This window comes from Branchiostoma belcheri, unplaced genomic scaffold (assembly GCF_001625305.1).
Source record: "Branchiostoma belcheri isolate BF01 breed outbred unplaced genomic scaffold, Haploidv18h27 scaffold6, whole genome shotgun sequence".
In the NCBI taxonomy this organism is placed as follows: domain Eukaryota; kingdom Metazoa; phylum Chordata; class Leptocardii; order Amphioxiformes; family Branchiostomatidae; genus Branchiostoma; species Branchiostoma belcheri.
Genome location: NW_017804242.1, coordinates 4,199,891 through 4,226,977, shown reverse-complemented (window position 1 = coordinate 4,226,977; position 27,087 = coordinate 4,199,891). Strand labels below are relative to the sequence as shown.

The 27,087-nt window shown below is 38.7% G+C and overlaps 1 protein-coding gene across 1 annotated transcript in view; it reads left to right on the top strand.

Annotated features, from left to right (window-relative positions):
- Positions 1 to 1,090: 1,090 nt before the first annotated feature.
- LOC109482273 (gamma-aminobutyric acid type B receptor subunit 1-like) overlaps positions 1,091 to 27,087 on the top strand; it is a 53,023-nt gene continuing 27,026 nt past the window's right edge. The window contains 1 exon segment of the mRNA XM_019784960.1: positions 1,091 to 1,333. Coding sequence (XP_019640519.1) covers positions 1,091 to 1,333 — 243 coding nt within the window.

Sequence of the window (27,087 nt, the reverse complement as noted above, 5' to 3'; positions counted from 1 at the left end):
AGCCATCGAAGTTTTGTCCACAAAATGTTCGTGAGCAGGCCCCATATATCTGAATGGCCCTAGATTTTTTACGTCAGAAAACTAAGAGAACTGTCACACGTATTCTGATTTACAACATCCATCCCGTGCCGCCATTATATGTGAGAGACAGAGATTTATAAGCTCCCCCGGATAAAATGGCTCGGGAGGCACCCCTATTTCACCGTTGACTGGTTTGTCCCCTTCAGGCGTAGGCGCAACTCTTCACTCTAACACGACTTTTTGCCGCCGCCATTTTGTAATCTACACAAGTGTGCTGCTTTGATACGAAGACACGCCTTCTTGTCTTTCTTCATCTACATTTGGTTTAGCTATGTAAAGATCCGGGTTTTTTAAAGATTTCTAGATTTTTAGGATTAAGCTGTCCCACAGGAGACTTCAATTTTCATCTAAAGGCTGATATTTTTCACTAAGTAAGCTTGATGGTTAAACTTGCTGATTCCCTGCATGCTGTATGCATGAGAAGCGTCAACACCGCTTCATGTCTCAGGAGTCCCCACGGATCAATTATCCCACCTGTTATCCAAAACTGCAGTTAGCTCATTAGGGCCCCAAACCATGCGGGAACAATCCAACTGCCTTGGTGATTGGCCATCGTATTAATTATATCTCCACTTCGACAGCTTCTTCTCTGCTTATTCACCCTGCAGGGCCAACTGTCGAAGTAGCAGTCAGTTGCAGGTCAAAAATTCCAAAGGTATACCGTCTTCAACAATCTCACATTCATCTTTGTCTTCTTAGTATACAAAGCCCCGCTTATTAGAGACGAGTCTGCACGCCAGATTTTTATGTATGTCAAGCATCTCTCGATGTGACGACAGAGTGACGTAGCCAGTTCTGGGGGAGTGCACATGAAATCTGCAGAAACTACGGACGGTGCACGGCGATCGGTAGTCAAAGGACTTCCCACCGCTGTCATGTAACGGAGATTATTTATAGGACCTACAGCTAGCTATATAAAGCCGCTGTATTTTGTGTTTCTTTAGTTCGAGCATATCTTGCTTTCAGAGAGCTTTGTATGTGTTATATGTATATATAGCTAGCCACGAAGATGTTGAGGCTGTCCATGGTGCTGATCTGGTTAGCGTGCGGGAGAGGACTGTTGCCGGGGACCGACGCCAGCAAGCCCGGGAAGACGGAGCTGTACATCGGCGGGATCTTCCCGATGACGGGCGGGGGGTGGTCGGGCGGCCAGGCGTGCCTACCCGCCGCGCTCATGGCCCTGGAGGACGTCAACAACCGGGAGGATATACTCCCAGGATACCATCTCAACATGATTCACAACGACAGTGAGGTGAGCCCTGATCTCCATACACCATCCCTTACCACTGTCCATTCACGGACGGTGATTAAAATGAGAACATCGCGAAATTTCACGGTGTAGCCCAACTTATCGATCGTACAGCTACTGGATACTACAGCATTTCTGATAAAACTAGGTTTTTGTGTTAGTCATTGCTAGCACCCTTTTGGATGTTTCCACTGTTTACATTTTCTTTAATCATTATCATGTTATTATCACAAAAAAGACAGAACTGTTATGGTGAAAAACACAGTGTAATTCATTATCGCATACATGTACATGAATTACAATCCCACAGATATAGTATGTACGTGTATCGTAAGCAGTAGGAATGATTATTGAGCACAACATGACCACCGGTCCGTGTTCATGCACACCGTAACGATGTTCCGGAAAAACGTTCCGGGAAAACGTCACCCGGTCCAGATATTAAATATTAAACATGGTGTCAATGGTGCGTAATGTGATTTTGCCACTCGGTTTGGACACTGCATCATAAAACTCAAACTGATGATTTCCTTCCGGGCACAACAAAACTAAATCTCTCTATTTGCAATGCGAATAGCTACTCATGCCGAACTTGCACGAGTCTTACCTAAGGTAGATAGGCCGCCATAGACAGTACTCTTTTTTGGATTGACAGAAATCGACCAGTTTTCCACTTAAGGAGGAGATTCATGTATCTAGGGCAAGGACAATTCGTCCCAAAGGTTTTCAACTTGATATATTTTATATCTTACAATGTTGGGAAGATGGGACGAAGATAGATTGTAAACTTATAAACTATGAAATTATGATTATAAGATCATTTATTTGAATTTGTAACATATATATATGCTGTATTTATTGTGTGAACCTTGGTATAAGCAATACTGCAATACTGAATTCACCTTGAGCCATGCCAAAATGATTTACACGCGATGGCATTGGATTAATGGGTGCATTTTTCAGTCACGGAATCGTGTAAGGTGTAACATGGAAAGGCCATTGTCCTGTAATGCCGTGTTCAGTGGCAATTTTAGCGGCGAAACGTCCAATCATCTCCAAAGGGGATTGCGTGAGGGGAGGAATAACCTCGTGAAAATTCTCAAAGCGGGAAACATGAATGGCTTCAAGTGCCATGATTTTTTTATCTGAAACCGCCGCTAGGTCGATTGTTAAGGACCCATATGAGGAGCACCCAGGCAACTCTTCTTCTTCTTTTTGTCTACCCTCTAACCACCCCTAAACGGGGTATCACTGATATATGTATAACTCAATAGTAAATGAAATGTGAAGACGTGTAGAAAAGTGTAGGTTGATAAATTTCAAAGGCCTAGCTGGTTCATCAGAATATCTTTGTGTCAAATATCACATGTATTACTAGAGTCCTCTTGTTTACAACAACTGGAAGCCACTCATTAAAATTAGCTCAGATGAGATCTTATTAAAAATATAAATATATAAAATTAGAATAGAAACATTAAAATATAAAACTGAAAATATAAAAATATAAGAAATATGGAATATATAAAATATAAGAATGTATATTATGATTAAAAGAAATAGAAATATATCAAAATAATTTAAAAAATATTAACATTAAATAAAAATTATAATAAAAATATTAGAAATATCAAACTATGAAAAATATTAAAATAAAGAATATGTAAAAATGTAAATAGTATCAATAAGAAATTCTTAAAAATTAGAAATATAAAAATATGGAAATATAGAAATAGAAGAATAGAAGAAATTAAAAAAGAATAGAAAAAATAAAGAATATAAAAATATAGTCATTTTCAACGCAAAGCAGGCATACACGCATGTAGATGACATATACACTATTAATATTCCCTGATATACTGTAGTCCTATTCAGGACAAATTTGTGACAAGACATAAAGCATGCCTAGGTCTGGTTAATATATAAAGCCATTAAAGCGGAACTTTATATGGAATATATTCGGACACACAAGCAAGAACGAAAATTGGAAGTCAGTTTATTGGTGTGTAGCATCTATTGCTGGCTAATTCACCAGGAGCACAAGGCCAGTGCTACCGCGTTTGATTGCCATTTAGCAGCAAAAATATCGATATCAATGCAAGAGTCAGCAACGTCCTGGAAGACTTTGTTGAATCCCCAATATTTGCGTGTAAAAAAGGGGGATACTATGATTTATACGTGTCTAGGATACCAGAGATATTGCACAATCATAGACAGACGGTGGCACAGCACCTGATTAAGCCCTACCGCAAGATATTAAGGGAATGGGTAGGATCATCTTTATTGAACTAGAACGAAATTTTGTATTCACGCCGACGCAAGGTAAAAGTACAACATAGAAATGTGCATCAGACAATTCCAAAGTCAAGAGTTTATGATTATGCACACCTCGTTACGTTACAATGTGTGATTGGAACAGTCACAAAAAAACAGTCCTGAACTGCATTCTGATATATATTTCTGGTACAGTTGATGGCATGTAGTGTAAAGTGCACATTTCCCCCAGTCTGCACTTCAGTTGTCGCTAGCTCTTCACCGGTCCTTGCTGCTGACAGGACTGAGTGGCTTCGGCTTAGAAGTGACGAATTCGCCTCATTCGTGTCCCTAAGCTGTCCAACCATCGTGTTCTTATATGGGTGTGGAATTGTAGACATGCGGCGGTTTTGCCATGCATGGCTGCCCTTCCATCTCGTTGTTCACAAACCAGATCAGACAGCGTTTGATGGATGGCATAAGAGATCCCAGTAAGTTGACAGGTTTATTGTATGTTTCGAGCTTGTGGAGAGGGAAAGCAGTTATTTCATTTGCGGCCTCCTGCCGAACCTTTCATGTGCTGACAACACCCATAGACGTCGTAATCGAGAGTCACAGCTGTGACTTTACAACATATGCCAAACCCACACGCCTCAATTATATTCAATAATATAGTCGTGACTGTGACTATGTTGCAAATAGTCTTTGCAGCGTCTCAGCGATACACGACATGAATTTTGGAAATTAAAAATGTCAGCTTATTAACAAAAATCTGTTTTTCAACTACAAAATGCAAAAATAGAATATGTTCATCTGTATACATCTATATACAACATTGTTTATGGGGAATAGATATCCTTATTCAAAGATAGATTTCTTTATATTACAAACTACGGAAAGGAACAGGTATTCATACGATATGATGCTTCTGTTTTAAAATTCTCTTCTACTGCACCTTAAACAAGCACTTTAGCTCAGAACAGTCAATTCCGTTGTTAAATCATGAGGATGTTATTAAAATCACTAAGATTATTTCAACCCCAATCTTCACCTAACAGACACATACGCTCCTTAGATATGAACATAAGACGTACCAAGATTGCCTCATCTTAGAGATTAACTCACAAGGTTACCAGCATCCAATATTTATAATACGTCCTAGGAAAATTAATGTTGTGTTTTAGTCCAGAAAACATAGGGCCGATAGAGAGAATATTTTGTTTGTTTCTTTGTTTGCTTGTTTGTTTTCTTTCTGTGCAACAAATACAGTTGCACGAGGGCTGCAAAAAACAATGCACCAGGTCTGCATGTTGCACACATCCCTGTGTTAACACGTAGAAGGACAGATACTTTTACTGAGTTGCGCAATAAAACAATGGCTTCTGAAAAAATGCGTGACACAAAGTTTCATAAGGTTTAAAAATTCAGACGTCAGATCGTATATTCTATAGCTTTACCAGCGACGGACCAAAAATAGGTTAGGGTCGGCGATTGTTTTTTTTCTAGGGTTGGGAAACAGAAAACTCAACCTTTGGGGCCTGACTGATCCTGTCATCACTCCTGAACACTGCTTCAAATGAATATCATACTGTTAGGATATTAATGACTCAGTAAATGATATACTGACATTAATCAATGTTAATTAGACACTTCATCTAATAGCAGCTAAGGCGCCGTAACATGCGTCATCTTAAAACCATCAATCATTACTGACAATGATAATTCCAGACAGGAAAATAGAATGCATATACGACTTAAGGCATCCAGTTTTTAGGGCTTAGAAACCAGATTTTTCAAAGTCAATATTCCAGTCACTTATCTACATACTAAGTTGAAACAACACTGTCCCAATGTATATTGACATTCATGAAGCAAAAGTGCCCAAAATTCTGACGAAAAATGGTCACTGGAAGCACCTGGATTGATTTTAGGCTACCACCCAGAAAATAAAGGACTCATTTTGGGGCTTGTTTTTGCAGTTCTAAATGCCTAAAGTATGAAAGACGGATTCAAAAGTGATTCAAATGTGTCTATATCCTACAGATTATTCATATTATTTTCAGTTTTGCCGCCCTGAAATTGCATTGGATGCCTTTGATATCCATGGAATGTTGCAGTATAACTGATTTTCATGAATGCAGAAGAGAAGTCATTCAGATTGATAAAAAAACATGTTACATCACGTTGTTTGCATCTAGAGATCGTCGCCAGAAGCCCCCCGCAGGGTGAATAATTAGTCCTCAAGATGTGATTTTATATCGGATGAGACGACTCGACATCCATGACATCAGACGCGAACGATATCATAAATAGGACATCTATGACGTCAGTACGTGCATCATGGAGGGGGAAATGGTTTGTAATGAGCTCCTGTGAGACTGGTCACACACATGTTCCCGAGGTACGGATTTGGCTAGGATTTTGACATGTAGGCAATATGTGAATTGAAACAAGAAGTCGGTTTCTCAGAATTCATGTACTCTCTTGGGTTTTGTAAATGTATTAGGACTGTATATTTTATGATCATGGAGAAATACTTGATTGAATTACACCATAAAAGGAAATTTAACTATAACCATGATTATGCCGTAGACATTCCTGGCGACCTGCTCTGTCAATCAACTGAAACCCAATCTCCACCCACTCAATGCCAATCCTATTGCTCAGGACTAGATACATACATGCAAAGTCCCCATAAATCAGCGCCTACCAAAACCATACTTCCGTCCCCGTTTCTTCCCGTTCACGTTTTTCAGCACGTTCCAATATGGGATTAAACAGCCTTTTACACATTTACCTTTTTGTATACAGTAAGGACTATCTAGATCTAAAATATGATTGAATTTATGTGTTGGACTGGGAGTGTTTTAGACGGGGCAGTGGGCATGTTTCCGGTTAATATAAATGGTGTGAAAGTGTTTGTGATTTCAACAGTGTTTCAAGGGTGTCACTTGAGACGTGTTTGATTTATGCTTCAAACATTTTAGGGTCCCCTTTAGGGTCTCTCACAGTTCTGAAAAAGACGTTTTTAGCAATAGACCTATTTGCGCTGAGTATGAAATATACATGACGAGAGTGTGTAAACTTAGTCCTGGAGGGCTGGGTGCTTGGTTTTATACTGCTTCACATAACTTACTTACTTACTTAGTTCCAGCTCCTACTCGAACCAACTCAGACAGCCTAATCTTCAGTTAACAGGCACACAGACTCCTTAGCTATGAACATAAGGCGTACCAAAATTGCCTCATCTTAGAGATTAACTCTCAAGGTTACCAGCATCCAATATTCATAATGATTCCTAGGAAAATTAATGTTGTGTTTCAGTCCTTTAGGGTCTCTCTTAGTTCTGAAAAAGACGTTTAAGCCATTTTGGCTGGGGATGAAATACACATGTATGACGAGAGTGTGTAGTCCTGGAGGGCTGGGTGCTTGGTTTTATACTACTTTACATTAAATACTACTTAATACTTACTTGATTCCAGCTCAAACCAATCCAGAAAGACTCCTCCAAAGCACTTTATCCTCCATGGCCCCTCGTAGTTCATTGGTATCTTGCAGGTTACTGTCACTACGAAGACTGTCTTGGTAGATGACTCTTGGTCCTCCTCTGTCTCGTCTGAGTGTGTAATATAGTGACCAGTCAGCTTCATTCTACGCTGTTGCATTTTGATGCTAGATCTTCATTCTAGAATGCACTTGTATTCTGGTGCAGACAGGGACACATCTTCAGTGATGTACCTGGAATAATTGGGTGTTTCGGGTCTTTGAACATCAGACACCCTCCTCCGGGTGACCCAGCCGGGGTGATCAGTCCCCGACTTGTGTCCGAGTAGCTTGTTTCCATGGATCCCCCCCGACGGAACCACGGCCATCTTAAGGCTCTTTCTGCTGCCTCAAGAATGTCCCAGATTGTGGACCTGAGCTGTGAGCCTCTTACTCCAAGGAGTTTCAGTGACCTAGACAAAGATTGACCAGCAAAACCGCGGCACCCAACCTCTACCGGTGCATACTGGGCTTTCCAACCCCTCTTCTGATTCTGTACTACTACTCCTGCTTTTTGATGCTAGATCTGCATACAACTGTAACGGTTTGGTAGCTTTTGCTGCATGAGACGTAAAGGCATATGCGTAGCATGCGAGTGTAGCAGTAGTTTTAACAGTTTTCATAGTGTGACTTTGTGTTAATCTTAACATATAAATACTGTAAAATGAGCTCCACAGGCTCCATAGTATAACCAGTCGCCCCCACATACCTGCGAATGTGGTCCTAAAACGGGTCAAGCCAATATTTGACTACTTTTAATTTAGTTGTGTCCTGATTACACGCACATGTGCACATTAAATTGATTTATTGCTCGGACCAAACGAAGCATCCATCTAGTAAATCTAGGTCACGGTTGTAAGGATGAACACAAATCAGCTGAAGTGATGGTTTTAACAGCAGACAAACATGATAAGGCCGAGGATAAAGATATTGTCTTTCCGGTTTCTGACCGAACATGGCCGGCAATATGTCACTAGATAGAGCAGAAATCGTTCGGTCTGAGATCTGAATTTGAAAGCCTCTGGAAAAAATTATTTCGTGCATTTTTAGAAACAGATTTTTAATGAGTCAATCGGGGAAAGTTTTATCTTTTTTTCACAAGCAAACGACTGGACTGGTCCTGGAGACAGCCCTTGTCCTGGTGCATTTCAGTTTTACACTGTGAAACTGCATTTGATTATCTAAAAAAATTAGTCAAAAAGAGAATAATTAGTTACCATATCTGTTTTTAAGGACTGAAATTGTAAACAACATTTTCCTAGGCCTAAATACATTTCGGACAAGTAGTGTCGGAACACCCACTCCCATCACCTGCTTAATGTAAAGGTAAGGGTTGTCCTGTAGCCTTTTTGAGGCCGTGGGATCAGTTGATTGCTAATCCACTGTGTCTAGGGCACCATCTTGAGAAGGTAGGGCCCATCCCTCTACGTCAATTGCAACCGCCCTTTACCTCCCCAACAGAACTCAGGTGCCCATTTTACAACTGAGTGAGGAAATTTATGCAAAGTTCCTTTCCCAAGGCCAATATGTTTAGCCAGGAATGCAAGGAATCGAACCCATGACCTGTCGATCTCTATTCCGCTCGCCTGGCCACACGGCTTTTTCACGCCACTACCATCACCTGTTAGCCACTCTAAATTCCATCTGCTTCCCGAGGACATTGATTGCGAAAACCGCCCCGGGGATTATCAAGATGCTTTGCTATGATGCTTTGATGATTGTACCGAAGGATGAATTATCACATTTCCAATATCTTTTACTACCTCAGCAACATTTATGTACATTAATTTACGATTGATGAGTCAGAATCAAATATATATTCCGTATTTCTGATCTTGTCAAATGACACGGTGTGATATGATGTCTGCACATTGTTGATTATTGCATCTTGTATTCTAGAAATTTGCAGGTTCAAAAAAAATGTTAGCCACAGAGACCCTTGTATGAAATCCAGGTTTCCAAACTGACTCCATGTTTTGCATTATTAGTGCAATTTGAGAAATGTTTGAAACATTCCTGTGGTGAAAACGACAATGAGGTACGATTGTCAATGATTGAAAATACAGGCACATTGTTCCCGCATATTCCGTTGGTATCCGGCGGATGGATACAATTAGTCATCATGAAAAAACCCTTGGCAGCCAACAGCTTTGGCGTACCAGTTACATCTCCGCAGAAATAGACAATTTACGTTACAGCCAGGTTAAAAATCACCGTGAGTGCGCTAGATCTAACGTTCGACGATACTGAATGTACAAAATGGGATCCTCTGTTAAACAAAGTAGTTAACCGGAAGATGTAATGGTAATTCACACAGTCCATTTGGCGGTAGTCCAACCCTGCATTTAGAGGCAAATGTAGCGGAACGACCACAGATAAGAACTAGAAAGCCTGCCTGTGTGCTGTCTATCGGTCGGCGGCAGCTGGGGTTGACATGCTGGTAGGATTTCCAGTCATATCAAACCCTTTGAATCGCTTGTCGTTTTCAGAATTACAAATCACCTGCTGGAACACCATCTGATGTGAGAATACAATTGTTCTCCCACGGATTAACCTAATGCTGTGAATTATTGTAAATCATCTCTCTGAGAGGAAACGGGAGCTTCGAGTTCGTTTGCAATTATTCTACTGTATCAAGAACCATTCTCTAACCAGAACCAGGCTTTATAGTCTATAGAGTATGCGGAACAGTGCCCGGGGCAAAGCTATGTACATCGATATTCCATTTAAAACTAATAATAGAGTGTTGCGACGAGAGCTATTGATAGTGTCAAAAATTATTACTCCAGAATTATTGGCTGCCAGACATTGACACCACCATAAATAAACACCCACAATGGAAACTGAATCCTTAATTCCTGTCTCTGATCTGACCTATCCTTGCACTCTTCTCGATTAAATCCAACCTCATCAATATTTCTTGTTCACTTATTCCTAACAGTGTCATGGGCCACAGCAAGTAAATGTTATGCATGACAACCAACGCAGACTCCAAATTCATTGCGATACGAAAATGAAAAAAACAAGATCTCTACCTTTTTTTTTAATTTCTGAGATCATGAACCTTGTTGAATACGAATTGAAGCAAAATATGACACCACAACCAACGGGTATTTTGACAAAGATTTTATATCATTGTACAGATGGTTTTTATTCAGTGGCAACATCACATATAAAAGAAATTAAATACAACATAGTATCAAAGTAGGTTGAGGCTTGTCTTCTTCATAATGGCAAAAGACATGATATTTTCCCATTTTCGGCATGTTGACCACCGTCGGAGGACAATAAAATTTCTTTTTTTTTCAAAATAATGCGAAAAGATATGCACGCTGATGTCATCCATAAAGATTACTTCCCTTGGCCACACGGACATTTCCTGTTGTTCGTTAACGTCACGTTTCCTTGACTCAGCTCGGTTTATTTTGGGGTTTTCTGTGTGCTTCGGGGCTTTAGAAGGCTTCTCGTATATTACTGCAAATGGACGTTAATCGCTAATAGATCAGGCGGTGTGCCCTTTGGGTGCGAATTACATTCTACAGAGGTCTGATGCGAAAAGCCGGATATGGAGTTCCACGCTGCTTAATCTACCCATGGCAATAACATTCTGCACCCAGTCTTCAACGTAGTATCAAGTAGTGAAGAAGCATTTATTAAAGTGTCATGAGATAATATCCTTTAATATACTTACTCTACAACAATGGTATCATTCAATATACTTACATATACTTATCCTACAACATTCTAAATCCAGTCTTCACCCTGGTATCCTTTGCTGAAGAAGCATTAATTTTTATTAAAGTGCAATAAGATAATATCATTTAATATACTTACTCTACAACAATGATATCATTTAATATACTTTACAACATTCTACATCCAGTCTTCACCCTGGTATCTCTTAGTGAAGAAGCATTTATTGAAGTGTCATGAGATAATATCATTTAATATACTTACTCTACAACAATGATATCATTCAATATACTAACTCTACAACATTCTACACCCAGTCTTCACCCTGGTATCTCTTAGTGAAGAAGCATTTATTAAAGTGTCATAAGATGATATCATTTAATGTACTTACTCTACAATAATGATATCATTTAATATACTTTGCAACTTACTACATCCAGTCCTCACCCTGGTATCTCTTAGTGAAGAAGCATTTATTGAAGTGTCATGAGATAATATCATTTAATATACTTACTCTACAACAATGATATCATTCAATATACTTACATATACTTACTCTACAACATTCTACATCCAGTCCTCACCCTGGTATCTCTTAGTGAAGAAGCATTTATTAAAGTGTCATAAGATGATATCATTTAATGTACTTACTCTACAATAATGATATCATTTAATATACTTTGCAACTTACTACATCCAGTCCTCACCCTGGTATCTCTTAGTGAAGAAGCATTTATTGAAGTGTCATGAGATAATATCATTTAATATACTTACATATACTTATCCTACAACATTCTACATCTAGTCTTCAGCCTGGTATCCTTTGCTGAAGAAGCATTAATTTTTATTAAAGTGCAATAAGATAATATCATTTAATATACTTACTCTACAACAATGATATCATTCAATATACTTACTCTACAACATTCTACACCCAGTCCTCACCCTGGTATCTCTTAGTGAAGAAGCATTTATTGAAGTGTCATGAGATAATATCATTTAATATACTTACTCTACAACAATGATATCATTTAATATACTTACTCTACAACATTCTACACCCAGTCTTCACCGTGGTATCTCTTAATGAAGAAGCGTTTTTAAAAGTGTCATAAGATAATATCATTTAATATACTTACTCTACAACAATGATATCATTTAATGTACTTACTTTGCAACTTAACACACCCAGTCTTCACCCTGGTATCTCCTAGTGAAGAATCATTTATTAAAGTGTCATAAGATAATATCATTTAATATACTTACTCTACAACAATGGTATACTTACTCTACAACAATGGTATCATTTAATATATATATATATATATTACTTACTCTACAACAATGATATCATTTAAGATATATATCACTCACTCTACAACAATGATGTTCATGGATATTGGGTAGGCGGCTAATAGCTTGACTTCTACTGGGTAGATAGATCATAACTGTTGTATCCAGAACACAGCTTTATCCAGATACATGCTCAGGTACGGTTCTGGATGGTTCACGTTACGTTATTGGATACTCTGAGAGAACCGTGCCTGATTCTAACCCTAATCCATTCAGGCATAGAACTAGATTCTGGATACGATTATATCTGCTTATTAGAGTCCCTGGACTGCCTCCTCTGGGGCACATTACTGCAACTGAACCTTGAGATATTGGCACTCGAGGCAATCGCACATAAACCGTAATGAAACAACATTTTACCTAGAGTATAATATGTAAGATTACATCCTTCCAAGTTCAATGGTTCATAGAAGGTAGACAAAATAATAGGCCAAGTATTATCTGCCATAAGCTAGTATTAAAGATAGATGTACTGTGATAACGCCCTTCTTCATACAAACTACGCCGCTGAATATCCCTGCAATCCAACTGGGCGGTGTATGCGAAAATGTATAATAAAAACAAGAAAGAAGGACACTTGGCACCCTAGCCTGCACTGCCACCACCACGAGACACCATGCGCCCCTGCACTCAACACAGGAGCTAAACTGACTCATTAACACCACCTTATCTTATTTTATCCTACTGGATTGTCCAACTCATTTTCGTATCAATTCTAAGATGTTTTTTGTTGAATCTCCGTTAGACTGCAGATCTAGCTCTTTCAGTCATTAACAAAAGGTAGTGGATGCTAGCTGAAACGTCTGACTGTTTGCAGAATCTGCTTGAGTGTTACCTTGTGTATCAATCGGGATGATGTCCATTCATTGGTGTCTTGCTGTGTCCCACCCACTGCTAATAACGATGCTCTCCTTTGCGGATAATTCGCTCTCCCCAATGAACGCCTCTCCACATTATTTATTACCCTTCACAATTATGGGTCGACCTTACGGGTAAGTTACGTGACCTCTGTGGTTACAGCCTGCATTGTAAATCTGCTAATGAGATCCTTTTGACACAGGAGAGTCATTGTTGTCATCGCAGCCGATTAACGACATCATTTTTTTTTCTTTTCCTGGAATCTATTTTGCGACTTCGTCCTAAAAAAACTGGGCAAAGTCCACATCACAATTGCTGAATTCTGATGTTAAGGAACACATAAAAGCACGAGTAAAGGTTCTGCTTTTACGCTCAATTGGTATCATGGAACCTTTACGAACACTTTAAGATATGCTTGAAATTAGAACAGAAATTTTCTGCAGTGTATTTTCTGTGGCAGTGGCTATATCATTATTTCTTGGTCAATCAGAAATCAACTTTTTGTATGAAAAGGACAGATGTTTTTCAACATTACCTTTTTCACTTTTGTAAGTAAGGACTTTTATTATTAATATTGATCGAAGATCACGGGAGACAACAGATTCTTCTTCTCCACTCGTCCCTGTCCTCCATCAGTGAGCGGAGTTCTGCTGTGGTGATGTTTCTGAGCCCAGCAATCCATTTAAGGTTCAAGGTCAAAAACTCTTTAAACCATCCGTAGAATTAAAAAAAACATCGCATTCCTTGCTTCTTCCAACAATGTACATCTATCATACATATGATCGATAAGAATGTGAACAACTAATATTGAAAATAACAAAGTGCCCCGGGAGTAAAACCTTGTTCATCAATCGGTGTACCAGACTCACTCAGATTATTATGTTCTTTTATTGCAAATGCTTTTCCGAGGGCTAATTGCAAAAGCCAAAATAATGGTGTTCGATAACAAATTAATAACAATACTTCATAACTACAACCAAAATCCTGGTCCAAACCTACTGGGTTTGACTTCTTCAGACAAATCAATACCTGGGCTTCCGTAGGCATTTCATCGGTCTCGTAGGACCATGAAGAAGAATCATCTTCTACATCATGTACTGGGCTTATGGATGTTATAAGAGAAGAGCTTCTGCAAATGAATATTAACAATATATTTATTTATATTATGTATATTTATATACATTTTATGTAATGGTTTATTTCTATTTTAATCGCTTAATATGACGTTTTATACTAATAATGTGATGCCCCAATGTCAATTCAGCCTCTGGCTGCCATTTTTGGGACAGTGTTGTTGTGTTTTAATGCAAATAAACCATTGATATATATATATATATAATGTATGGAATTTAGCGGCCTTTTTAAAGAGCTCGCATCTTTCGTTGCTTTAAAATACAGTTCAAAATGAATATATTAGATATGTAACATAAAATATGCTGTCTTAATTTCAATAAAATAAAATATCATGTGTGATAAATGGCATAAAATCTCTCAACCAAGCCTTCTACAAAAGTCAATGTACTCCGTCCCTGGATCAAACCTGGACCCACAAAAAGTCATTATACAGGAGGAAATGTATTTGGCATCCCCTTAATGTAGCTAACCTGAACATTTATAGCCTTCCTGGCCAAAACGTTATGAACTGGGATTAGGTACCAACGGCGTAGAGAAGTCCATTAACGGATAAGGTCTTCTGAACCTCTAGTGAATGGGAAGTCTTACTCATTAAATCAGATACGTATCATTGCCGATAAATATGAAATAAGTGAGATGGTATAGATGCCTGGAATAGCCACAGTGACTAACGCGTTATGAGTCATTCGCATAAAGCTCGAGTTGTAAGTAATCTTAAATGATCCTGACGGAAAAACAGCCTACATTCAACCAATCTTTATACATCGTGGTTAAATATTTATCATACACTACATATTGCAATGCTTTGACTCAACGTACTCTTACATACACTTACATACTCAGTATATACTATATACTTTTATTAACAATATCTTACATAATAAGTATCTTTCCTAAGAAGACAACTGGGACCGACCAGGGAATCGAACCCAGAACCTTCAGATTCTGAGTTCGCAACCCTTACCTCCTAGCAGCTTTTCCTAAACAATTCAGCCGATCTCCCTTCAGATCGTGCGGACAATTTATTCTCTTCACCTTTATGTCACGATGAGGTTGGGTCCCACAAAGGGCTTGACCTTCCATACTTTTCCTAGCTCTGCGGCTTAGCGTTGACATTTTAATGGGCCGCACTTCGTATGTTCACATTACTGGAGCTCAACAAACGCATACAATTCCTCTGTGGCAGGAAGATTGTCATGCTGCATGTATGTTAAGCCACTGTCACACATTCAGAACCTTCCTTAGACCATCAGTCAACAAGGGTTGGCTGAAGTTCGGGAGCATATATACTACATAAGTAATCATAGATAAAACAAAACTCTAATACAATTCAATTGTTTGCAAATAATAGAATAAAATAATGCATTATAAAATCAGTTTATAACAGCTACACAAAATGGAAAAATGTAGAAGTACATAATATGATGAACTGTGATTGGGGTTAGATAGGCAATTTTCTTAAAGTTAAAGTTTTAAGAAATATTGTAGAATCCGTTCATGCTAATAGATATTTCCTACACGGAGTGAGACTTTAAATAGCAGTGTGCCACTGAAGCTGAACTCACTGGATGTCTCATCACTGCAAATAGGAGTGTAAGTCTACGTGTGGGCGTCTGTAATGCCGTCTGTGTCTGATAATGGAGACTCTTACTGGGTAATTGACTCCTCTGACTGGGTTTGTTTCACGGAGGTTCCATCTCAGGCAGGTCTGGGGCGATGTTAGAAGTACCGTTAATCGTCTCTACATTTCATACTGGATCTGACTGTTAAGATAATTCATCGAAACGGTCTTGGTTTTTCTTGTATAATGTAATGGTTTATATATTATATAATATTTTATTAGCTTTGAAAGGGAACTTTAATATTTGAAAAGCGCTAAAACGGCGATATGCTAACCTGTTTGAATAAATAAAAATGAAATGAAATGCTTAATGCGTAGATGCTATAAGTAACGTTAATCGTTTCCACATTTCATACAGGATCTGACTGTTAAGATAATTCATGGAAATGGTTTCGATTTTTTTATAATTCAATGGTTTATATATTATATAATGTTTTATTAGCTTTGAAAGGGAGCTTTGAAAAGCGCTAAAACGGCGATATGCTAACCTGTTTAAATAAATAAAAATGAAATGAAATGCTTAATGCGTAGATGCTAGAAGTAACGTTAGTCGTTTCCACATTTCATACAGGATCTGACTGTTAGATAATTCATCGAAACGGTCTTGGTTTTTCTTGTATAATGTAATGGTTTGTATATTATATAATGTTTTATTAGCTTGTGTAACGCACTATGCAATATTTGATTTAACTTTTATTATATATTATGTAATATTTCTACATTTCATACAGGATCTGACTTAAGATAATTTATCGTCTTGATTTTGTAATTGTTTATGTATTATATAATGTTTTATTAGATTGTGTAACGCATTACGCAATATTTGATGTAACATGTGTTATGTAATATTTGATTTAATTAGTATTACATATTATGTAATGGACACAAACGCCTCTACATTGATTTGATAACGTTATATTTAAGTATTCACCTATTATTTGATAATTTTTTCTGGTAATTCATGAGGTACACCACGGGGAGAAGGCCATTTTTTACTTGTTTCATTTCGTATTACATATGCTCTGTCGTTTTCTATTATTCACATACTGATTGCTACATTAAACCCGCATGCATATACTTCCGTTCCCGGAAACCAGCAGGCATAAACCATCTATTCCAAAGGTTCAAAAGACGGGAAGGAAAAATAAGTGACAGATGAGCGAATAATTATCCTGTTGCAGATTCCTGATCAAACAGACGATCAATATCAATCAGCAGTGCACTCCACTTCTTTCCGTACATATGGATCTTTTCACAACACATAAAGTAAGCCGTGCATCAGTGTCTAACATGGATTGTAACATATCACTGCAGAAAATAAGATGTTAAAGCATGCATTAAAGCATACGTAAATCAGTGACGTTTTTATAAAGGTATTAAAACACGTACCTGATCCGTATTTCAGTTGGCAAAACAGTACCTTTACAATTAATGTATGTTTTAACAACTTTATAATGAGGCACATTCACTGCATGAAATTCGATGTTAAAGCATACATTAAAGCATATGTAAATGATCCTTTATTTCAGTTTATTGACAAACAGCACCTTTACGAATGCTTTAATGTATGCTTAAATACAGAATTTCATACAGTGCATGTGCCTTATTATTACCATTCATAAGTTGTCACGGTGATACCTATGGTCAGAATTTTACATTTATCCCCAAGGAACCATTGAATACTCTCACGGAACCATTTCGTGTAATTCTTTGTTCGTCTGCCCCAGTTTTTTGGCGAGGCGACCCGTTAAGAATGCGTCCTGAAAGATCCAAGTAATTGAATGCCTGTGACGAATGGCTGCTTATGCCTATTCATTCTCCTTCGAGTTGCGAATCGTCCATCTGATGCCCACATCAACCGAGGAAAAACTGATTACTTGTTGCCTGCGTCGTCTAAAGGTTGGGGGTTCAATCCCCATCGATTTCCTGGCTGTTGAAAGCCTACACCAGATTAGTCATCTTCTTACGACCACGTTAACCCAGTTAGAGATTGCCCTTACGTGATTTTTTTGCCATTTTTGTATTATTAGAATCGCTTTCAGCATAGAATACTTTGTAGGCCCAAGGGTTTCAACCGGATGAATGTATTAATATTTATGATCGATTGATATAAGATATTGTACCCGAAGCAGAACAATTTATATGAACTTGACATGTCAATCGATTTCGTTAGCCATTTTCTGGTCTATGAATGCTTAGGTTGTTTCTTAAGGCATTATTTCCAATACCTTAGAGAGGCATTAACTTTTGAGCCGTTTTATTCTAAAATTTATGATTCTTAAGAATAGCAAGAGAATTATTTACATGCCAGGTTGATGAGAACGGGTTTTATCAAATATCGCTTTATAGTTAAAATGTCTATCCGATCTGCAAAGTCATTAGGTTCTTAAAATGTTTGTTGATAACAATAACTTTGGCTTCCAGCTACAGCATCAAAGATAGATGCACATTTTGTCATTTTAGATTATTCACATACTGATTGCTATGAAAATCTCCTTGCATACTTTTCAAGCTAAGGAGGTGCTTGATGTAAGAAACAGTCCCATACTGTACATGTCTTCCTAAAAGTGGACTACTCCAAAAGAAGAAGGTCCAACTTAAGTCAAAGCCATCCTCTCGTATCTCAAGGTTGTGAGTTGCACATATTTGTATTCTTAATCTAATCGTCTACACTCATAGTCTCAGTCAGCTCAACACCTTGGGCCTACCTCCTTCAGGTGATTCAAAGTAACACATTTTGACTTCCGGGACGGAGATATTGTTTTGGTTTCATATATATCTCGTACACTACTTCCTACACTGCCCACTTTACACTGACGAACGTATTGACATGTCATCATCTTTAACTAACAGCCTGCCATTTGACATAAACAACGTCACCGACAACACCTTATGTTCAACCATTCTCAGGGGTAACCCCTCATTGTCATTTGTCAACAACTGTAAAATATTTGACATGGTTTTCAACTTTATTTTGCAGACAGGGCGTTTTGTTTGATTTAGTTGATTGATTTTGATTTGTACACCAGCTCATTATGTACCTTTGTCATTTCTTCTTTTTATTATTATTACTTTATTTTATTGTTTCCTTTTATGTATGAGGAGAGGGCTGAGATAAGTTTTATAACTTTTGCCCAATCCTGGAAAAATAAATGGGAATAAAATAAATTTAAAAAAGTCTTGTCCTTAAAAGCAAGGATTTGAAGTGTGGGCAGATTTATTTGATTTCACAAAAGTATTGTTATATCGTTTATATACAGTGCACTGCTTCATTGACATGCAAAAGCTTCAGCCATGCAAAGATGTTACATATCATCACCGTAAGCAGTGATACTATTGCCCCGTCCTTTGTCCCACGTCTAGATGATAGATTGGACTGTCCCTCTGCCGCCATGTCACGTTAACGCCTTACATACACATGCCGCTTTATCTGTGAAACCACGAGGCCTGAGGTTATGGGAAGATTAACTGTTCCAGACGCCCTGCTTTATATCTCATAGATCATGAAGCAAGGAGGACATACTAACTAAAACTTTGCATTCAATACAAACTTTATCTGAGTTTAAAATGAGAGGCTACTTAATTATATCACTACTTACAGAAGGATTTAGTGGAATATGAAGGCTTTGAGGTAAGGACTGCATGTTCAATACACGAAAAGTTACCAATGGTAGTAAACAGCAGAGATGATTTTTAATTCTAAGCAAGCGTCTAAGCCTGTCATTTGTAATTCCATTCACAAATAGTCCACGTAAAGCAACTACATAAAGGTGTCTTTAACTGCCATAAATCATATGATGACATGACTTTTCGAGATGAATACATGTACGTAGTCATCTGACGGGCGCTTCACTCTACATAGTGGCAGCATCGTCAGACTGATAGCGATGCTAGTTAGGGATCGTCGTTGGAAGTATTGTTTACAAAAATCCAAAACGCTTTCAGGAGTCTGAAACCTCCGATGTGGCTATGTTACATACATTGTGTTAGAAATTTAAACAACAAGAATCAAGAGATAAAATAGCACGGTAGTAGAAAAAAACATCGTCGATCATAAAAGCTATGGCATTTCATTCCTAGTCTCAGCTCCAACTACATCAACCATCGGTTTCCCTACTGACCAACGATTGCAGTCAAACCCAATGACCTCTTCAAAGGACAGTTACGGCTTTGATGGTCAGATATATTTCGCACACAGAGGGAGTTAACAGCTTTGCCATTGAACGTGAAATATTGGTAACCAGCTCATTGCCAAAATTACCTCGTATTTTTTGCACACAGTCTCGTTTGGACTTTTATGGGTGCCATCTGGCTCGTTACTGCAGTCTTTGGTAAGCGCTAAAACCTATTTGGGTTCTAGAAGATTGGTATAATGATGTTGTTTGATGGCTGGTCATTTCATGATAACGCTCATTCTACGGATGAATGAAGTTAAGGTCTTGTAGTATCCAGACCCGTGCTTTATCCAGAAGTAAGCTCAGGTACGGTTATATATATATACGTACGTACGTATCCAGAACCGTGCCTGAAACGTAAAGTCTACGTTCGTTGATATACGCGGAGACTATCCAGAAGCGTGCCTGATCCTTACCCTAGCACATTCAGGCATAGAAGTAGATAGGCACGGTTCTGGATACGATAACCTTCTCCTTGAAATGCAGACATTGAATCGTGGAAGTAATTACTTGTACAAACCTTCAATGTACTTTCACATAATTTAATACATAGTTACAAACTTTTTGAAGATTACATATTACCGGAAGATCATGGGCATGCATCCAGCTTGTCATAAAGGAAAGGGCACTGTTATCATCTACCGTTGACATTTAATAACTGCCTGTTGCTATTACCAGCTTTTAGAGATGCCGTTTCCAACTGCATGGCATTTTGATCGACACAGATGAATGTTTCTTGCTTACGGGTGTAACGTTTCGATCCTAGTCTCTAATATTAAAGGTATAAACAGGAACGGAATTCCGGAAATAGTTTTCCCGAAATAGCATAAAAGAGTACTCTTCGTCTTCATTTGCATTTTGATTGCATTTCCCAAGGCAAAGCCACCAGCAGAACGGGTGTATCAGGCCGGATATCCTGACCTGTTACATGAACAGTTTCATCACTGCTCCATGCCAATATGTCACGCCGGTTATGCCATACATGAAAAATAAGGCCAGGGTTCGAATTCGCAGCACGTACACCACATTTCGTGTGTTCATTAGCGGTAAGTGAATTTGCATTAATGTACACAACTCAGAACAACGTGTTGGCGATGAAATCATTAAAAAAAATCATGAAGACTGGACGTTATACGTCATAAGCTATTGGCTATCAGCAGCTATCACCAGCTACGGCATTTACCACTGCAATCAGCCCTCGTACAAAACAAGAGACTTCATATTTCCGGGAAGTGTTTTGATTATTTTTTCGCATTTGTAATGGAGCTGTTATGTATGGGCGTGGGGAAACACTCGACTGAATTGAATTACATCATGAATTGGGTTATCACTTATAAGTTATAAGGTTGTGTGGCGTAACTTACTCCTTTATTACACCATTATGATGGTTAATGTTTCGTACCATGATTCCTAATACCACATCCTGCCGCCCAGGTCTTACGGGGCTAAAACATGTCAATCAACTGAAACCCAATCTCCACCAAATCATTTCCAATCCTTGCTGAAATACAAGCACCCCCTAAACCAGCGCCTCAGAAAAGAATACTTCCGTTCAGGAAATAATCAGTCCTTCCACACATACAAAATGATAAATCGGCATTACGGTTACAATTATTTTGTGTGGGGTTATACTTATAGATCTTTGGAAAAGCGAGCCATCAATCCGTGGGGGTATTCAATACTGACTATCAGCAAGTCCCTTTTTGTGCCAGCTGTCATATGAATGCATCATTGTGCAAGCTATTTTGTTTGTCATCTATCATATGAAGAACATTCTGTGCGTTCTTTTTCGTCAGTTATCATATGAAAAACATTCTGTAAGTTCTTTTCTGCTGGCTATCATATGAAAGTTCTTTTATGTCAGTTATCATATTAAGAACATTCTCCAAGTTCTTTTCTGCCAGCTACCATATGATGAGCATTCTGTGCGGGTTTTTTTTTTTTTTTTTGTCAGCCATCATATATAAAGAACATTCTATGCGTTCTTTTTTGCCAGCCGTCATATATGAAGAACATGCTGTACGTACTTTTTTGTTTATCATATGAAGAACATTCTGCAAGTTCTTTTCTGCCAGCTATCATATGAAGAGTATTCTGTACGTTCGTTTCTTTTAAAATTCATATGTAAAGAACATTCTGCAAGTTCTTGTCTGTCAGCTATATTATGAAGAACATTCTGCAAGTTCTTTTCTGCCAGTTATCATATGAAAAACATTCTGCAAGTTCGTTTCTGCCAAGCTATCATATGAAGAACATCCTATACGTTCTTTTCTGCCAGATATCATATATGAAAAACATTCTGCAAGTTCTTTTCTGTCAGCTATCATATGAAGAACATTCTGGATGTTCTTTTTTGTCAGCTATCATATGAAGAACATTCTGCAAGTTATATTTTGTTAGTCATCATATGAGAACATTCTGCAAGTTCTTGTCTGTCAGCTATCATATGAAGAACATTCTGCAAGTTCTTTTTTGTTAGTCATCATATGAAGAACATTCTGCAAGTTCTTGTCTGTCAGCTATCATATGAAGAACATTCTGCAAGTTCTTGTCTGCCAGCTATCATATGAAGAACATTCTGCAAGTTCTTGTCTGTCAGCTATCATATGAAGAACGTTCTGCAAGTTCTTGTCTGTCTGCTATCATATGGAGAACATTCTGCAAGTTCTTGTCTGTCAGCTATCATATGAAGAACATTCTGCAAGTTCTTGTCTGTCAGCTATCATATGAAGAACATTCTGCAAGTTCTTGTCTGCCAGGTATCATATGAAGAACATTGTGTACGTTCTTTTCTGCCAGCCATCATATATGAAGAACATTCTGCAAGTTCTTGTCTGCCAGTTATCATATATGAAGAACATTCTGTAAGTTTTTTTCTGCCAGCTATCACATGAAGAATATTCTGAAAGTTCGTTTCTTTCAACAATCATATGTAAAGAACATTCTGGACGTACTTTTCTGTCAACTTTCTGCACTTAACGCGTTTTTCTACAAGCTATCATATGACGAACGTGAACATTCTGTGCGTTCTTTTCTGCCAGCTTTCACATAAAGAACATTCTGCAATGTTGTTATTTTACCAGCTATCATATGAAGAACATTCCATACGTTTTTTGTCAGCTATTATATGTAGAATATTCTGCACGTGGATGGCTTCCAGGCAGTTATCATATGAAGAACTTTATTTTATTCTGCCAGCTATCTATCATAGGAAGAACATTCTGGACGTTCTTTTTTGTCAGTTATCATATGAAGAACATTCTGTACCTTTTTGTCAGCTGTAATATTAAGAACATTCTGCACTTGTTTTCCTGCCAGCTAAAATGTTAAGAACATTCAACACGTTCTTTTCTACCAGCTATAAATGAAGATTTACATACTTCGGCGTATAGATTCACTTTCCCATTGTTGAATTCAATTCAAACTAATTGAAACCCTGATTACATCGTGTTTATGGCTCTAGTACTGCCCTGGATGCAATATGAGATCGCTGACAGTTTGTAATTATGTTTGAGTATATGAGGTCATCAATACTGCAATAGAGATGTTAATAAAAATTTCTCATCAAAAGTTCGGCTGATCATGAAGGCAGTAGTAGAAGCTGGTGGTCTTAGCACATATCAGTTTAACGGGAGAGCACGCTGTAAGCTATTATCGCATGCTTTGTAAGACATGGGGACATTTTGGAGACATTCGTGGACATTTCGTCACGGTCTTGTGACAGAAAATGTGGTTGTGGATCCTTTTGGGCTGCTGATTCTTTCACAGCCTTGATGAAACTGAAAAAAAATCGCCCATTTTGTAAAAAAATATTACACCGTATGAAATATAGTGTTAGATCGTCGTAAACAGAGGACATTCTTGGGATATCCACGCATGTGCCCTATAATATAGTATAAAATTTAGCTGTTTTTGTTACGGTAACGGTTGTCTTCGATCATTATCGGCCCTTGCTCCTGTTACGACCTGTTTGAAAATTCTACTGGATCAAATTCGCACGACAATCCGGGATGAATGTGAAACGTCGTTAAGTATCTCGACGATACAAACTGTCTATGGGGTCATCCATGATCAAGCCTGATACATGATGCTTGCAGCTAAAGTCGGCATCCTAATCGATATGTCGTGACCTAACAGGATATCAACTGACTCTTAAACTAACCGCAAATCACCACCTATTGTACTGCCAATGCTGGGGCTATGTTTTTTTGGCAAGAGGAATATGCTACTGGGAGGAGGGCTGGTATAGTATTCAGAACTGTGTTGCCTATGGTTATACTTATACTCAGTCACGGTTTTGGATAGTCTCTGTGCGTATATAAGTACGTATATTTGCCCCAGTTATAGATAGTCTTCATCGTTTGCATACTTCTCTACAGTTGTTATCATAACCATTTATCTGTATTGGTATATATCATTATGGAAACCATTCTAATTTTTCTCCAACACAAAATATTGATGTTGCAGATGTAATCACCCTTCAGTATCTATGGTGTTACTAGAGTGGTCCTACCTTTCATTTTTGCCCTGTGGAATCGACTAAGCCAATACAGTGCAGGCATTACCCCAAAAGCGTCGACCTCGAGCTGTCAATACAACTTACACTTCTCTTAGGCAGAAGGCGTCTTATCTCATTTGCAGAAAAACCTGCTCATAAATCATCGACTCGAGAGTGAAGTTTTGAAGTCCTGCTGCCATTGCCTTCGGCTAGTATTAAAGGAAATGGCCACCGTAGCGGGGCGTGAACCAGATTGCCTGATACTGTACCAGAAGGCTTATCTTGGATTTCGTACTGAAAACATAGCAGAGAACCGCAAAAGCGTATCGAACCGCAGAACTTCAACAAACCTAGAACTTGTGAGTTGTAGCAGGTGACTCATGTAGCTGAGGATTGGCTGCCCGATCCCTGATTCAATGTCTCAGAAGCTTCCATGTTGGTCCAATACTCAGCGTGCACTTAGCAAAACCCCAATCTCTGACCAATCTAATCTCAACGGAAGCCCCAGTACAGACGGATGGCCCACTCCACATCCGAAAATAGCAAGGGGTTTTATTCGAATTTCTCCATGAGACTGAAGAGATCATTGCGTGATTCCTACTCTATTAGCTGCCAGCCAAAACACGTATCAATCACAAAGTAGTTCCTAGCTCGTTGTTAGTTCTATTGTTAGAAACAAAATGTTAGCAAGATTGAGTGAACGTATTTGACTAACGTAAAGTGCCTTTTTCTAGCTCTTACAGATGCCTGATGCCTGCTGTTTTGACTGATTAGACATTGTAGTAATTGGTCCATTTTGGTTGTTTCCACGCTTTCAGCGCCCAGCAAGAAGCTTTTAGTGGGAAAGAAGGATGGCACTCTCCTCTGGTCTGTACGCGTAGCTGGTGACTAATCACCCACTCGTGGACCTTAGAACAGCCCCACAAGAGACCGAATCATTAGGCTCACCCCTGTTTCCCAATCCACCCTAGCTAGATGGAGCCTTATCCACAGAAAGTTGTTACCATGCTCTCAGAGGACGTTTTATCTGCAGCATGTTTTAAACGGCGCTTTAGTGGGCAGGTCCCAGTAGGCTGTTCCGGGAACACATGCCTTGTTGTCTCCATCTTCCCTAAAGGTGATTTATGGTTTTCGCTTCCAGGGAAATTCATCATCCGCTGAAACGCAATCGTAGACCTCCTGGGGGGAAGTGATTACCTAATACCATTGGAATATACATCGGCGTTACTAACTGTTTTGGAAAATGACATGAAAGGACTGTTATCAATTTTGAGGGAACGCAGTAAACACTCGAACATGCATGGAATTAAAGTTGAGTATGTCATATTTGTTCATCCAGAACCGTGTTTTCTACCATAAACATGGCCAAGCATACCTACTGCACGGTTCTGGGTACAAAAGTGTTTCAAGGACCTAGCTAGAACTGGTTTTGTTTCCTCTTGGGTATTTCTGCAACAGCAGATTGAGAGAGCGATACACCTAAAGACCACTTGGATAGTCTTGGAAAATCTCTATAACTATTGCACTCTATTACTGCTCTTATATTCTACTGTTACACACTATTGCTGCTACCCTCAACTTTTACTCCAAACACAAATCATTCCATATCTGGCAGAACAAGACAATATGTGAACAAAAAGACGATTACTGTAACGACCGTAGAACTGGTAATAACCTGGTCCGTCCTTCCGCTATCGATATCTCATACATTGCAGGCAGTTTGATATATGGTAGAACATTTGGATCTGCAGTGGCCTGGAGTGGCCTCTTCATCTGATGACGCACGCGGCAAACGATGTGCCGCCTGCTCATTACTGTCGCAGTTAATACAGCCTGGTATATTCCTTAAGATCTATATATTACGTAAGATATACAATAGAGCCATAACGCTTTCACCCACACTTTTAGTTCGTATTACTGGACACCCCAAAATATCTCATTCAGCAAATTGCAAGACCTTTACGAACATATCATACAGTGTTGGGATCCTTGCTTTGAAGTATGTTTGATGCGTTTGTGAAGATTGGTCAGTATTAAATTAGTATGGTCGATGGTTCTGACAGAAAATCAAGTCAGAGAATCTAGAAACCTCTACCTCTCATACTAACCTTTCATACTGACACCTTTGGCCTACTATGATGTTTTTTTTTCTGAGATTCACAAATTTGTTTTCTGAAGTGTTTTAGTATGTCATTTTTGGCGGGGAAGCACTGATTTATGGAACCGACCGATACACATTCGGTATCTTCCAACATCACAAACCAACCAACTGAGGTTGGCAGTAGGTTGGGATCAGCCTGGCCAGATTTAGACCAAGCGTACCTTTCGATATTGATAGAATCAAATTTTGAGATACGTACGTAGGATTGCCAACCACGCCCGACTACTGCTGTCCTTCTCCCAACCATGAGCCAAACTGTCATCCACCATGGCGCAACCTCCCGTCCACTTCCGAATGTTTTTAACATTTTGAAAGCAGTAGCCAATCTTGCCAAACACCAGCCAACCACAATTGACCTTGCCCCTGCCTGCTCCTAACCATGGTTGCGGAGGCCATATTCGGCTATGTTTGACAGAGACTTTACTGGACAGATCGTAACCTTAATGTACACAGAAATCCACGTAGCCCATT